Below are 14,220 nucleotides of genomic sequence, written 5' to 3' on the forward strand. Positions count from 1 at the left end.
TGTACGTATTCCTTTCATTGAAGGATGTGCCTTTTTATTGATTTTAGTTCTCCACGCATCTCCCCACAGAAGACTAACTCCACTTCCAATTAGTAAAATAACCTTGTGTGTGAGAATGACCATGTGTGTAAATCATCAGAAGAGTCCCAATGTCCATGGAATTACACACCAGCAAAAGCCAATGTCAAATGTGGCAAAGGTCCAGAGTAAATTGCAGAATGTAATTGTTCAATGAACTTTACAACTAAGTTTCAATTTCACTTGGCTTCATCATTTGCTCTAACAGAAAGGATAGCCTCTGGTGATAAACAAAATTCTTCAAAGCAGTCATGATATAGCAAATCCTATTCAAAAGGACAAAGAACTATACAATATACATAATAACAGCAGCAAGTTGTTTACATTGTTCATCCAGGAAAAAAACAGGTGGTGCATTAATATGTAAGATAACACTTTGTCCTTCAAAGTTTGGTGCATTAATAAAGAGGGGATAATATGGGTTCAATGCCCATCTTAATGAGGAACAATTATCATTAGAACTTTAGAAACAGGAAAAGACAACTATCACTAGCCAATGCAGGTTGAAACTACGGAGTAATCTCTGATTCACAAATGATTTTGTGTACAACTTTCCCTGATTACCAAGGGGATTGGATGCCCAAACAGTTCTGTGCTGCATGGAGATTTGTATAGTGGAATGTATAGTAATCCCTTAACTTTCATAGGGGATACATTCCAAAAATGGCTGCAAATCAAAAAGATTCCAAATATCAAATCTAAAAGAAACACAATTTTTAGGTGCTTTATTGATGGCCACTAAGCTACCAGATGGTGAGAAAAACAAGTCAGACAATATGTTGTCTATAAAAGATACAATAAGTCAAAATGGTACTCCTTTCAACCATCTGAAATATACAAGCCGTTCATTGAATTACCATTATTGCGTGATGAAAGAGAGCAGGTGCTCAAAAAATACCTTTATTTCTTTCATTAAACTTGGAGAGTTTAGAAATTAAATATTCATTGAAAATACAGGAATGATTAATACATACCACTTACATAAAGCCAACGTGCTTTTTTGGTGAACTTAGTTCAAAATATACACGAGAGACCATTAGATTCACTGTAGAATCGGTTAGCTTTCCCATTTTATTTCCTGCAGGGTAGTTTTCAAAGCTCAAGTAATTAAATCAGATGAAAATATGAAGGAACTAGAAATAAAACGGCAACAAACACATTCACGGTTTTATACCAGTAAATAACTCTCACCTCTGACAGCTGTCTTTGTAGATCCGTAATCTTTCTTTCATATATCATCTTCCTATCTGACACAATTGCCATAAGATTAAACCGTATCTCTCCCTCACTGTACCTAGATAAAAAAAGATGGCAGATTGAGATCAAGGCATCTAAAATCAAAGTTTAAGTTTAGTCTAATGAAACAAAACGGAACACTGAATGCCCTTCTCCAACCTAGCAATAAAATTTTCAGCACCCTTCATGCCCATTACAAAGAGATTCAAAATCAATATCACACTTCTGAACTGTACTAACTATTACTTTCTAAATTAAGACCATAGGACATAGGAGCAGAATTAAGTTATTCAGCCCAAAGATTCTGCTCTGCCATTCCATCATTGCTAATTTATTTTCCCTCACAACCCTATTCTTCTGCCTTCTCCCCATAACCTTTGACATCCTGACTAATCAAGAACCTATCAACCTCTGCTTTAAATATACCAAATGACTTGGCCTCCACAGGCACCTATGGCAATCAATTCCACAGATTCACCACCCTCTGGCTAAAGAAATTCCTCCTCATATCTGTTCCTTGCATTCTGAGGTTATGCCCCCGGTCCTAGACTCTTCCACTACTGGAAACATTCTCTCCACATCCACTCTGTCTGGGCCTAACAATGAGGTACCTCCCTCATTCTTCTAAACTCCAGAGAATACATGCCCAGAGCCATCAAACACTCCTCATATGTTAAGACTTTCATTCTCAAGATCATTCCCATGAACCTCCTCCAGACCCTCTGCAATGCAAACACATCCTTCCTTAGATAAGGGTCCCAAAACTGTTCGCAATTCTCCAACTGTGGTCTAACCAATGCCTTATAAAGCCTGAGCATTATATCCTTGCTTTGATATTCTAGTCCTCTCAAAGTGATTGCTAGCATTGCAGTTACCTTCCTTACTGCCAACCCAACCTTCAGACAATCTTTTGGGAATCCTGCACGAGGACTCAAGTCCTTTTGCACCTCTGATTTCTAAATTCACTCAACATTTATAAAATAGTCTATCCTTTAATCTTTCTCCCAGAGTGCATGCCCATACATTTCCCTACGCTGTATTCCATCTGCCCATTCTCCTAACCTGTCCAAGTCCTTCCACAGACTGCTTCCTCAACACTACTTGCTCCTCCACCTACCTTTGTGTTGTCCGCAAAGCTATCAATTCATTCATCAAGAACACTGACATATACTGTGAAAAGAAGTGGTCACAACAACAACCCCTGCAGAATACCACTAGTCACTAGCATCAAACTAGAAAAGGCCCCCTTTATTCCCATTCTTTGCCTCCTGACAATCTTTTATCCATGTTAGTATCTTTCCTGCAATGGCATGGGCTCTTATCTTGTTTAGAGCCTGATGTGCAGCACCTTTGTCAAAGGCCTTCTGAAAATCCAAGTGACTCTCCTTTGTAAATCCTGTCTGTTATTTCCTCAAAAGAATTCCAACAGATTTGTTGGTCAAGATTCCCCCTAAAGGAAACCATGCTGACTTCGGCCTATTTTATTATATGCCCCAAAACCTCATCCTTAGTAATGGACTCTAAATACCTTGCCAACCACTGAAGTCAAGGCTAACTGGCCTATAATTTCCTTTCTTCTGCCTCCCTCATTTCTGAAAGAGTGGAGTGATATTTGCAATTTTCCAGTCCTCCAGAACCATTCCAGAATGTAGTGATTCTTGAAAGATCACTACTAAAGCCTCCACAATTTCTTCAGCCTACTCCTTCAGAACTCTGGGGTGTAGTCCATCTGGTCCAGGTGATTTATCTACCTTCAAAACTTCTGGCTTCACAAGTACCTCTCCTTAGTAACAGCAACTACAGCTACTTCTACCAGACACTTAAATTTCTGACATGCTGCTGGTGCCTTCCACAGTGAAGACTGACACAAAATACTTATTCAGTTTGTCTGTTGTTTCTTTGTTCCCCATTACTACCTCTCTAGCGTCAATTTTCCAGTGATCCAATATCCACTCTCACCTCTCTTTTGTTTTTTAATCTGAAAAAAAATAGCTATCCTCTTTTATATTATTGGCTAACTTACCTTCATATTTCATTATTCCTCTCCTTATTTCTTTTTTAGTTGCCTTCAGTTGGATTTTAAAAGCATCTCAATCCTCTTGTTGTTGCTATACTGTATGCCTTCTCTTATGTTATTACATTATATTTGACTTCCAAGACAGCTACAGTTGCCTCATCCTTTCTTTAGAACAGTGAGCAACATCGCCCCCTGGGGTGGCAGGAGTTTCTAAGAGGGCAATAAAGAGAAGGGGGCAAGGGAGTGGGTTTGCTCGGTAGCAAGTTGGTGCAGCTGAGAGACCAGAATTGAATTACTAATAAGCATTCAATCCTCAGTGCCCCATCATTGATTACAATGAATACTTAATCACCTCATCTCTTGCTAACCCACTGTTCTCCTAGACTTTGCTCAAAGCACATTAGAGCTGTTGAAAAGCAATACGACACTTCTGTATTTGGTACATCATGAGATCTGGACAGAAGAAACAGTGTTATTTCCAGGCCCAGCCTGCTCTTTATTGCCATTCACTACTGTAGCACAGCCTTAGCTAGTATGGAATTTGGAATCTGGAACTCCAAATCTTTACCTTAAGATGCCTAGTCAAACCTGGCTGTATTTAATCTGATCAAATATACACAAGAATCACATAAACATTACATAAATCCCATCTCTATTTAAGGACACTTTTCAAATAAAATCCTGTATTTTTAGATGAAATTGATCAGACATTCCAATTACAACTCATCATCTATAACAATACAATACTCACTTATTACAGCCCTAGTGAATCAAAGCCAGTATTGTACACGGTTCTTAAGACTAGGAGGTTTAGTTGCTAATATTCAAGAATCAACTCAGTTTCGCAAAAATAAAAATGTAAAAAGTTACAGATATCTTTGTCTTCAATAGATTTCAAAAATCCCAACTCTAGAAAAAAAGTCACTCAACTATCTCATCCACTCTATGCAACGTTCATGCATTATGTCAACAAATGCACCCAAAACATCACTTGTACATCGTTTTAGAGATGCACTAAATTGCATGTTTTCAGAAAGCTCAAATGAAGCTGTACATAGACAAACATTTCGCCAACCCCAGTTCTACTCCTCGAATGCTGCTCAACGTTGGAGAATGCTGAACACCCTTTATTCAAACAGATTACCTCATTATCATTACCAAAAGAACTGCAAAAAAAAAATAAAAAGCACAATGGGCTTGATTTTTCTCTAACTAAATTCCGTTTTGCCAACTGAGTCAATACGCAATGAATGTTTAATACATATATAATTAGATGTTCTCACAACATTTTCCATCATACTTTGCATGTACCTACTCTATAAAAGTGAACATGGATGCCTTGAGCTAAATGGTCTCTTCCCATACCAAAATTTCAAGTTTACTGTTGCTATAGGCATCAACTAACATTCTGCTACAGCAGCAACATAATACATTACAAGATAAGGACAAACATAGGTTAACAAACTTCGAAGTAGCATACTTAACAAACATTGGTGCAGAATAAAGAACAAGAAAATACATACTTCTGTATTCGCTTCTCTATGACTGGTCGGACTGCACTGACCCAGTCATCTTGATTACATGCACCTAGAAAAAGAAACCACAAATTGACACACACAAGTAAAGACATAATGATTATCAGTTATATTTGCCACAAGTATTGCTCACAGTAAGAAAACCATTCTGGTTACATTAATACTACAGCTCTAAAATGGTAGACATATATCGCCCGTCTTTCTTTCTCTGTGAATATTACCCAAATCGATATCCGGCGTTTCCCTTTCATAATGTGAATACTGTCTACTTGACTTCTTTAAACAATCTTACATACACAAGGGAAGCCTTCTAACCTTGGCTCTCATTCACTTACATTAAGGTTCATATAATGTATATTTGTTCCTTATTCAATGAAATCTCATTATTTGAAGATAAAATGCTACAATTGTACTCTTTTGGTATGGAAGCATATCTTTTGAACTCTCAAGCATTGCTATTTAGCTTTTGACAATAAATCACTGCATCCCACATATTAAACGACACTAAAGCAAAATGTTATTAATTTAATCCCTGAATGGAAATCAAGCTTTCTTATTTTCACACATTAACACTGGATTTCCTTATAGCTAAACTAAATACCTGAGTCAAAATCTGAAACATCTTGAATTTGTTTCCAAAATTGTAAGCTCAAATGATTATGATACTTTTCCAGTCGCTTATAAATCAAGTAAAACAACATAAGAAATCTGAAGCATTAGTGCAATATCACTAATGGGGAAAATATCGCAAAATGTTCAGATGTTACTTTTACCAGTACAAAAATATCCTTGTTAGAACATAGAACAATACAGCATAGACCAGGCCATTCAGCCCAGAATGTTTTGACCTGCTTCAAGATCAATCTCATCCTTCCCTCCCCCATAGCTCCGCATTCTTCTTTCATCTGCTTGCCTATGTAAGAATCTTATACACCTCTATCAAGTCACCTCACATCCTCCTTCGCTCCAAAGAGTAAAGCTCCAGCTTGCTCAATCTTTCCTCACAAGATATTCCAGAATCCAGGTAACCATTTCTACACCCTCTCTAAAGCTTCCACATCCTTCCTATGAAGCAAACAGAACTGAACACAATGTTCCAAGTGTGATCTAACCAGAGTTTTATAGACCTGCAGCAATACTTCATGGATCCTGAACTCAATCACCTGACTAATGAAGGCCAACATACCATACACCTTCTTAACTACCCTATCAACTTGCTTGGGAACTTTGAGGGATCTATGGACTTGGACCCCAAGATCTCTCTGTTCCTTCAGACTAAGAATTCTGCCATTAAGCTTGTACTCTGCCTTTGTTCACCCTTCTAAAGTGAATCACTTCATACTTTTCTGGATTGAACTCAATTGCCACTTCTCCACCCAGCTCTGCATTCTGTCAATTTGCCTTGTAACTTAGGACAACCTTCTGCATCATCTACACTATCACCAACTTTCATGTCATCCGCAAATTTACTAACACATCCTTCTACTTCCTCATCCAAGTCATTTATAATCCCTGCAAAACACCACAAGTCACCAACCTCCAGGTAGAATTCATTAAGTCTGCTACCACACTTTGCCTGCTGTGGGCCAGCCAACTTAGATTCCATGCAGCCAAGTTCCCGTAGATCCCATCCCTCCTGACTTCATTAACAAGCCTACCATGTGGACCTTGCTGAACGCCTTACTAAATCCATATGCACCACATCCATCCTCTACCTTCATTATTTTATGTCATTTGCACAAAAAAAACTTTGTCAGGCCTATGAGCCATGACCTGCCCCTCACAAAGCCATGCTGACCATCCCTCAGACCATGTTGCTCCAAGTGCTCATAAAACCTGCCTCTAAGTATCCTCTCCAATAAGACCATAAGACATAGGAGCAGTATTACACCATTCAGCCCATCAAGTATGCTCTGCCACTCCATCATAACTGATTTATTATTCCTCTCAACACCATTCTCCTGCCTCCTCCCCATAACCTTTGATGCCCTGACTATTCGCGAACCCATCAACTTCTGCTTTAAATACACCCAATGACTTAGCCTCCACAGCCACTTGCGGCAATGAATTCCACAGACTCACCACCCTTTGGCAACAGAAAGTCCTCATCTCTATTCTAAATGAACATTCCTATAGTCTGAGGCTATGTCCTCTGGTCCTCGTCTCGCCCACTATAGGAAACATCTTCTGTACATCCACTCTATCCAGACCTTTCAATATTCAAAAGGCTTCAATGCAATCCCCCCTCATTCTTCTAAATTACACGAGTACAAAGCCCAGAGCTATCAATCATTCCTCGTACATTAACCTTCCATTCCCAGAATCATTCTCGTGAACCTCCTCTGGAATGCCAGCACATCTTTTCTTAGATAAGGGGCCTAAAACTGCTCACAATACTCCAAGTGCAGTCTAACCAATGCCTTATAAAGCCTCAGCATTACATCCTTCTACATATTCTAGTCCTCACAAAACTAATGCTAACATGCATCAGCTTTCCTAACCAGCAACTCAACCTGCAAGTTTACCTTTATGGAATCCTGCAGAAGGATTCCAAAGTACCTTTGCATCTCTGATTTTTGAATTTTCTCCCCATCTAGAAAATTGTCTACACCTTTATTCCTTCTACCAAAGTGCATGACTATACACTTCCCTACACTATGTTTCATCTTTCACTTTTTTGGCCATTCTCCAAATCTGTCTTGGTCCTTCTGCAGATTCCCTGCTTCCTCAACAATACTTGCCCCTGCACCTATCGTTGTATAGTCCACAAGCTTGGCCACAAAACCACCAATTCCATCATTCAAATTATTCACATATAACGTGAAAAGAAGCAGTCCCAACACTGACCCCTGTGGAACGTCACTAGTCATCTGGAGCAAACCAGAGAAGGCTGCTTTTATTCCTACTCCCTTTAGTGACAACTGACTGCACTTCTAGAGATGTAGACAATATGGAAACAAAATATATCTTTTTTTTGGCAAATTAGTTGCAGGGCACCTCAAATTCTAGTTTCTACTACATGCCATTCTAATGTTTTTTAAGCCAATGTTTTCCTGAGATTAGATCAATTTTCTAAATCAAACGAAAATCTAACAGCCTTCTTATAACTTTACAAATAATCCTGAACAACACAGGGAAATGTTAGTAAATTTATTAGGGGTGGAGACAGATTATATACATGCAGAATTTTAATTTTCCCTACCTTTTATATCAATGTCTAACTAAGCAATGCCACAGTCTCTGAACTTCGAAGTTACATGTTAAGAACAGAATTAAAATCAACTGTGAGCCCTTCTGAGTGATATTTACTGCCGCTTCCAAAATCAAATCATGCTGAAAATACATTGTCAAGAGATGGCATCTTTAAGTTGAGCCTTAAAACTGAGGCCTATGCCTTCCTAGAGAAGCAAAAAAAAATCTCTCAGGTCAGATGAGCTACATATGTTTGGACCAATGACCAACCATCAATCAATACTACTAAAAAAGATTATGCGGTTACTTATCCCATTATCTAGAGAATATATTTCAAACATTATTTACTGTGAAACTTATATAGGGAAAAGGACAACCAAAACCTATCTCCTTTCCAACGCTAAACCAATATATGAAGAATGGCTACTGGATACCATGGGGCTGTTCTGAAATGATATTCCAACAACCAACATTATTTTCAGCAGGGAAGAAATAGTTGGGAGAACTAAATAAAATAAAATAAAATATATTTATTTAATTGGAAAGCTAAATTTCTAGCTACATCTTATATCATGCACAAAAGATTAAAAATGACATAATTTTAAGTGCTATTCATAGCCCAAAAAGAACACATTATCAGAAACATCCATTACAATTTGACTTTATGACAATACATGACAAATAGCTCCAAACACGAGAACCATCATTACCCAAGTCAATTGGCCCTTCCCTCAATCCATCCAGTTCATATAATCTTCCATGGACGGGAAAGTAACTGACAAAATGGAATGCATCTTCCTCCTTTCCTGCAGTCTTGGCATCAAATTCAAACATCTGCTGCCTGGGAAGAAAAGTGCCAGAATAGGTTCAGAGGAACTTTGGACAAAGCTGGTGAGAAAACAGGTGATGTAGAGATTTCATACCTGGCAAAGCCATTGTGAACCTGCCGAATGACTTCAGAGTTGCTCAGAGCCAAACCTTTCATCTGTTATAAAGATTAAAATCAATCAATCCAAGGACTGCTTTATTCGTATATCACCATGTTAAATCAAGGATTCATGTAAGTGTTCACCACTCCCCAGTCCTACCCACGTGTTTGCCTGAAATATTCTGAATTACAAATAAAAACAAAATGATGATTGGTATTCTAAAAGAATAATCTGCAAAAAAAAAGCAAGATGACTAAAAAGAAAGAAAACAAATGTGATCATTTTCTGAATTTTTATATATGTATTTCACACTTAATTCAGTGGGGACACTCTCTCTCTCTAGCTCCATCATCATCATCATCATCAGGTGCCGTGCCCAGTTTGAGCTTTGACTGCCATGGCCCACGCACTCCTGTTTCGGGTCAAGTGGATCAATTCATTGGTATTCATTTCCAGTTCTCCGGCTGCTGTCTCCATCATCATTTGTCTTTGTCTTCCTCTTGCTTTCTTCCTTTCAATCTTTCCCATAATTACCGTGCATTCTAACTCCTCTTTCCTAATCACATGTCCAATGAATTTACATTGCCTTTTCATGGTCTCACACATTACTTCTCTTTTTGTGTTTGCTCTGTTCATGACATCCTCGTTAGATATTCATTTCATCCATGATATTCTTTGCATCCTCCTCAAAAACAACATCTCTGCAGCTTCAATTCGTTTACTCCTGTTACTAGATATTGTCCCAACACTGAGGCATATAACGTAACAGGATAAATGTAACATTTCAGTGCTCTGAGGCCGGTCTCTAGCTCCAGGTACCCTAAAAAAAAACCCATCTAAATAAGACATCATTGCCTGTATGCTCAAGTTTGCACCAAATAAAGTGAAAGTGACTGACCAACTTACTGATCAACTCCCTCCCAACATCACAACCAAAATAACTTTAACAATGAACCTAAAATTCTATGGTTCCATAATATGTTACATGACTTCCTTTTCATTTTCATCCTTAATTTCAAGAACACCAACGTCCCTACTTCTTCAGAAGACTAAAGAAATTTCACAAATCCCCGTTAACCCTTACCAATTTTTATTGATGCACTATAGAAAGCATTCTGTCTGGATTAGTAACAGCTTCACATGGCAACTGCTCTGCACGAAACCACACACAAAAAAAAGCAGAGTTATGGACACAGCTCAGTACATTACGAGAAGAAGCTGCTCTTTTAAGGATTCTATACTTCTTGTCACCTCAGTGAAACAGCCAACATAATCAAATATCCAATCCATCTCAAACATTCTCTCTTCTCCCCTCTCCCATCAGGCTGAAGGTACGGAAGCCTGCAAACATCAGGGAGGATTGTTTTTAATCCCACTGTTAACTGTCTCTGACGATAATGTAAACTCTTGACTTCACAATCTACTTGCTATGATCTTGTATTGTTTACCTGCACTGCACTTCTTCAGTAGCTTTTACCCCTTATACTGCATTGTTGTTGTTTTTTGTTATTCTACCTCAGTGCAATGTGTAATGATTTGATTTGAATGAACAGTAAGCATGACAAGCTTTTCACTACACCTGGCAAAAATAAACCTATACCAATGTTCCTTTTTGTTTCTTCATTTGTATTTCCAAACACAGTCAAACTCCAATAATGAAGCACTCTCGGGACATCGGGCAGATTGGCAGACTTTCCAGACTCTTAGAAAGCATCATTAACACATCAACTGAATTTTAAGTAACACACACAAAATGCTGTAGGACCTCAGCAGGTCAGCAGCATCTATGAAAATGAATAAACAGGGGGGACTTCCGGGTCGTCAAGGGAATGGCGGCGTAAGGAAAAGGTCTCTCGACAAAAAAGAAGGTAAACTGCCCCAAAATCGAATTTAGACAAATACTTAATATTGCATAACTATATTAATAAAAGGGGCAAGGATGATGTCTAAGAACAAGATTAAAAAGTCCGCTCCGAAGGCTGATAAACATAAAGAGACGCAGCAAGGCGACGGGCCTAGCTCCCCCACGGCAAGCCAGGACGGAGATAATGAGGGGGAATCGGTGACTCTGTCTTTGATTCTCGGAGAGATTCGCGAGTTCCGACAAGATAACAGCAAACAGCTGGAAGATATTACAGGAGAAATAGTAAACACTAACTCGCGGATAGATGAAGCCGAAGCGAGGATTGTTGGAATTGAAGAGAAGCTACAAAACGCTGAGGAAGTGATAGCAGAAATGCTGAAGCTAAAAAACCAGCTCCAGTGGAAACTAATAGATCAAGAAGAACGCTCAAGAAGGGAAAATGTGAGGATTTACGGAGTTCCCGAAGGAACCGAAGGTAAACCCGGATTGATGATTCCCTTCGTGGAGAAGCTGCTTAGCGAGAACCTTGATATACCGGCCGCAAAAGACCTACAGATAGAAAGGGCTCACCGCGCATTGGCACCACAGCCCCTGGCAGGCGCCCAGCCCAGATCGATTCTGATCAGATTTCTCAGTTACAGAACGAAGGAAGAGGTGCTTAAAAGGGCATGGCAAAATAAAGGTTTCATGTGGAACAACTGTAAAATCAGTTTAGACCACGACTACGCACCGGGGATTCTTGCCAGACGGAAGGAATATGCAGAAACACGGAGAGTTCTGAAGGAAAACAACATCAGATTCCAGACTCTGTATCCAGCTCGGCTGAGAGTCTTTTACGACGAAGGGACAAAAACTTACGCTACGGTGGAGGAGGCAACGTTGGACCTGGCGGACCGGGGACTACCTATTAAAGTTATCACCCAACCGGAGTCGCTACTGGAGAGGATTCGGCAGATGTCGTGGCAGTTAGTGGGGCGAGGACGCTCCACTCGAACCAGAGTGTCAAACTACAAGGAAAAGCTGCAAATATTCAGACGCGAATGTACAGAGAATACAGATTAATTAAGAGAAATGACTGAAAAGAGTAAATCGGACTTAAAGATAAAATGAAAACTGGTAACTGAAAATAAACTAGGCGGAATAATTTGAATGATAGCAATTTGGTCGAGACATAAATAGGAGAAAATTCTCTATGATTATTCAAACTGCTGAGGGCCCTCTAACACAGGGTGAAGATAGAGGTTATCCCTCTGAACTGAGGCGGGTCGGTGCTCAGGCCTCACTGTGGGAAGTCGGGAAAAATTTTCAAATGTTACACGTTCAAAAATGTCTAGGGTGTGGTTGTATGTCTTGGTTTACTGTTGAGAAGGGATTGCTTACTGTTTGGTTAGAAAAGGAGAGTTTTTTTTCTACTAGAGAAAAATGCAAACTGAATTGGTAAAAATAATTTCCTATAATGTTAATGGGGTTTTGAATCCAATTAAAAGAAATAAGATTATGTCTAAATCGAAAAAAGAGAGGGCACAAATAGCTTTCCTCCAGGAAACACATATGAGCCAATCTGAACATGGAAAATTAAAAAGAATGGGCTTTAAGCATGTATTTTATTCATCATATAAATTCAGTCACAAAAGAGGGGTAGCTACTTTAATATCAAGTACTCTTAATTATGAACATATTTCAGAGACTAAAGACAAAGAAGGACGGTTTGTAAAAATCACAGGAAGAATAGAAGGCACAGAAATAACATTGCTGAATGCTTATGCTCCTCCAGGTTGTGAATGGTCATTTTATAGACACATTTTTGACCTAATGGTCAGTTCTCAAGGGGTAGTAATTTGTGGAGGGCATTTTAATATTAGATTAAATCCTGTATTAGATTCTTCAAGAATAGTTACTCAGAATAAACCTCTGACTCGGAAAATGAATTCATTGATGGAGGAGTTGGGAATTATAGATGTCTGGAGGGAATTACACCCTACTAGTAAAAATTATACACATTACTCTTTCCCTCATTCAGCCTATTCAAGGATAGACTATTTCTTTATCTTTAATACAGACAGACTCAGGATAAAAAACTGTAATATTGCAACAATTGATCTGTCGGATCATAGCCCAGTCTCTATGTCTCTAATCCTGGAAAGGAAAATGAGGAAAACACTATGGAGGCTAAACTCACATATACTCAATAACCCGAAAGTAATGGAGAGATTAAAGGGAGAAATCAAAGAATATCTAGACCTTAATGACACGGGAGAAACATCACCAGTGATCTTATGGGATACATTGAAAGCTGTACTGAGAGGGAAAATTATTTCCATTACCACTCACATGAAAAAAATCAATGCACAAAAATTAGCAGACCTTCAAGGAAAATTAAAAGAACTTCAAGTTGTAGATAGCAACAAAAGTAATTCAAATCGAAAACAGGAAATTAGGAAATTGCAAAGTGAAATTGACAATATTTATACGTTGGAAACTCAAAGAAATTTTCTTTACCTGAGACAAAAGAATTATGAAGTAGGAGGTAAATCAGATAGATTATTAGCATATAAATTACGAAAACAACAAGCAGACAATACAATTCATAAAATAAAGAATCCAAAGACAAAACTTGTGGAGAGTACAATAGGGAAAATTCAAGAGAGTTTTGAAACATATTATCAAGAGCTGTACTCCCAACCCCAGGCCCCCAATGAGCCCTATATAGACAGTGTATTGAATTTTTTAGATCTACCTAAACTTACAGATTTACAAAATGAAAGTTTATTAGAACCAGTAACTGTCAAAGAACTGAACGTGACCATCTCTAGGTTAAAGGCTGGAAAGTCCCCGGGTTCTGATGGGTTTACCTCAGAGTGGTACAAATCCCTGAAGACACAGTTAGCCCCATTACTACTTAACACCTTTAATTGGATCTTGCAGAGAGGAGAAACTCCACCTTCCTGGAGAGAAGCGATTATTTCAGTTATTCCTAAAGAGGGTAAAGATAAACTAGAATGTGGCAATTATCGGCCAATTAGTGTTCTTAATTTAGATTACAAACTATTTACATCTATATTAGCGCGCAGATTGGAAAAGCTTTTACTTGGCCTAATCCACTTAGACCAGACTGGATTTATTCAACAAAGACAAACACAGGACAACATAAGGAGAACTCTGCACATAGTAGAACAGGTTAATAAGAACGAGACAGAGACAATGGTAGTAGGATTGGACGCTGAGAAAGCTTTTGATTCGGTTAGTTGGGCATTCCAATACAGAGTGTTAGGAAGATTCGGCTTTCAAGAAAAGTTTATTAAAGTAATTCAGACTCTATATGACAGCCCTACAGGCCGAGTTAAGATAAATGGGGACCTCTCTGACTCC

At 38.6% G+C, this 14,220-nt stretch overlaps 1 protein-coding gene across 2 annotated transcripts in view; it reads right to left on the bottom strand.

Moving 5' to 3' along the window:
- The window catches only part of uchl5 (ubiquitin carboxyl-terminal hydrolase L5), a 52,491-nt gene that overhangs the window by 10,100 nt on the left and 28,171 nt on the right, over positions 1 to 14,220 (bottom strand). For both annotated transcript variants that reach the window (XM_063063846.1, XM_063063845.1), the window contains exons 5-8: positions 8,982 to 9,043; positions 8,769 to 8,899; positions 4,855 to 4,918; positions 1,270 to 1,372 (exon numbers count right to left, since the gene is read on the bottom strand). In XM_063063846.1, coding sequence (XP_062919916.1) covers positions 1,270 to 1,372; positions 4,855 to 4,918; positions 8,769 to 8,899; positions 8,982 to 9,043 — 360 coding nt within the window. The remainder of the gene's footprint in view (positions 1 to 1,269; positions 1,373 to 4,854; positions 4,919 to 8,768; positions 8,900 to 8,981; positions 9,044 to 14,220) is intronic.

This window comes from Mobula hypostoma, chromosome 12 (assembly GCF_963921235.1).
Source record: "Mobula hypostoma chromosome 12, sMobHyp1.1, whole genome shotgun sequence".
NCBI lineage: Eukaryota > Metazoa > Chordata > Chondrichthyes > Myliobatiformes > Myliobatidae > Mobula > Mobula hypostoma.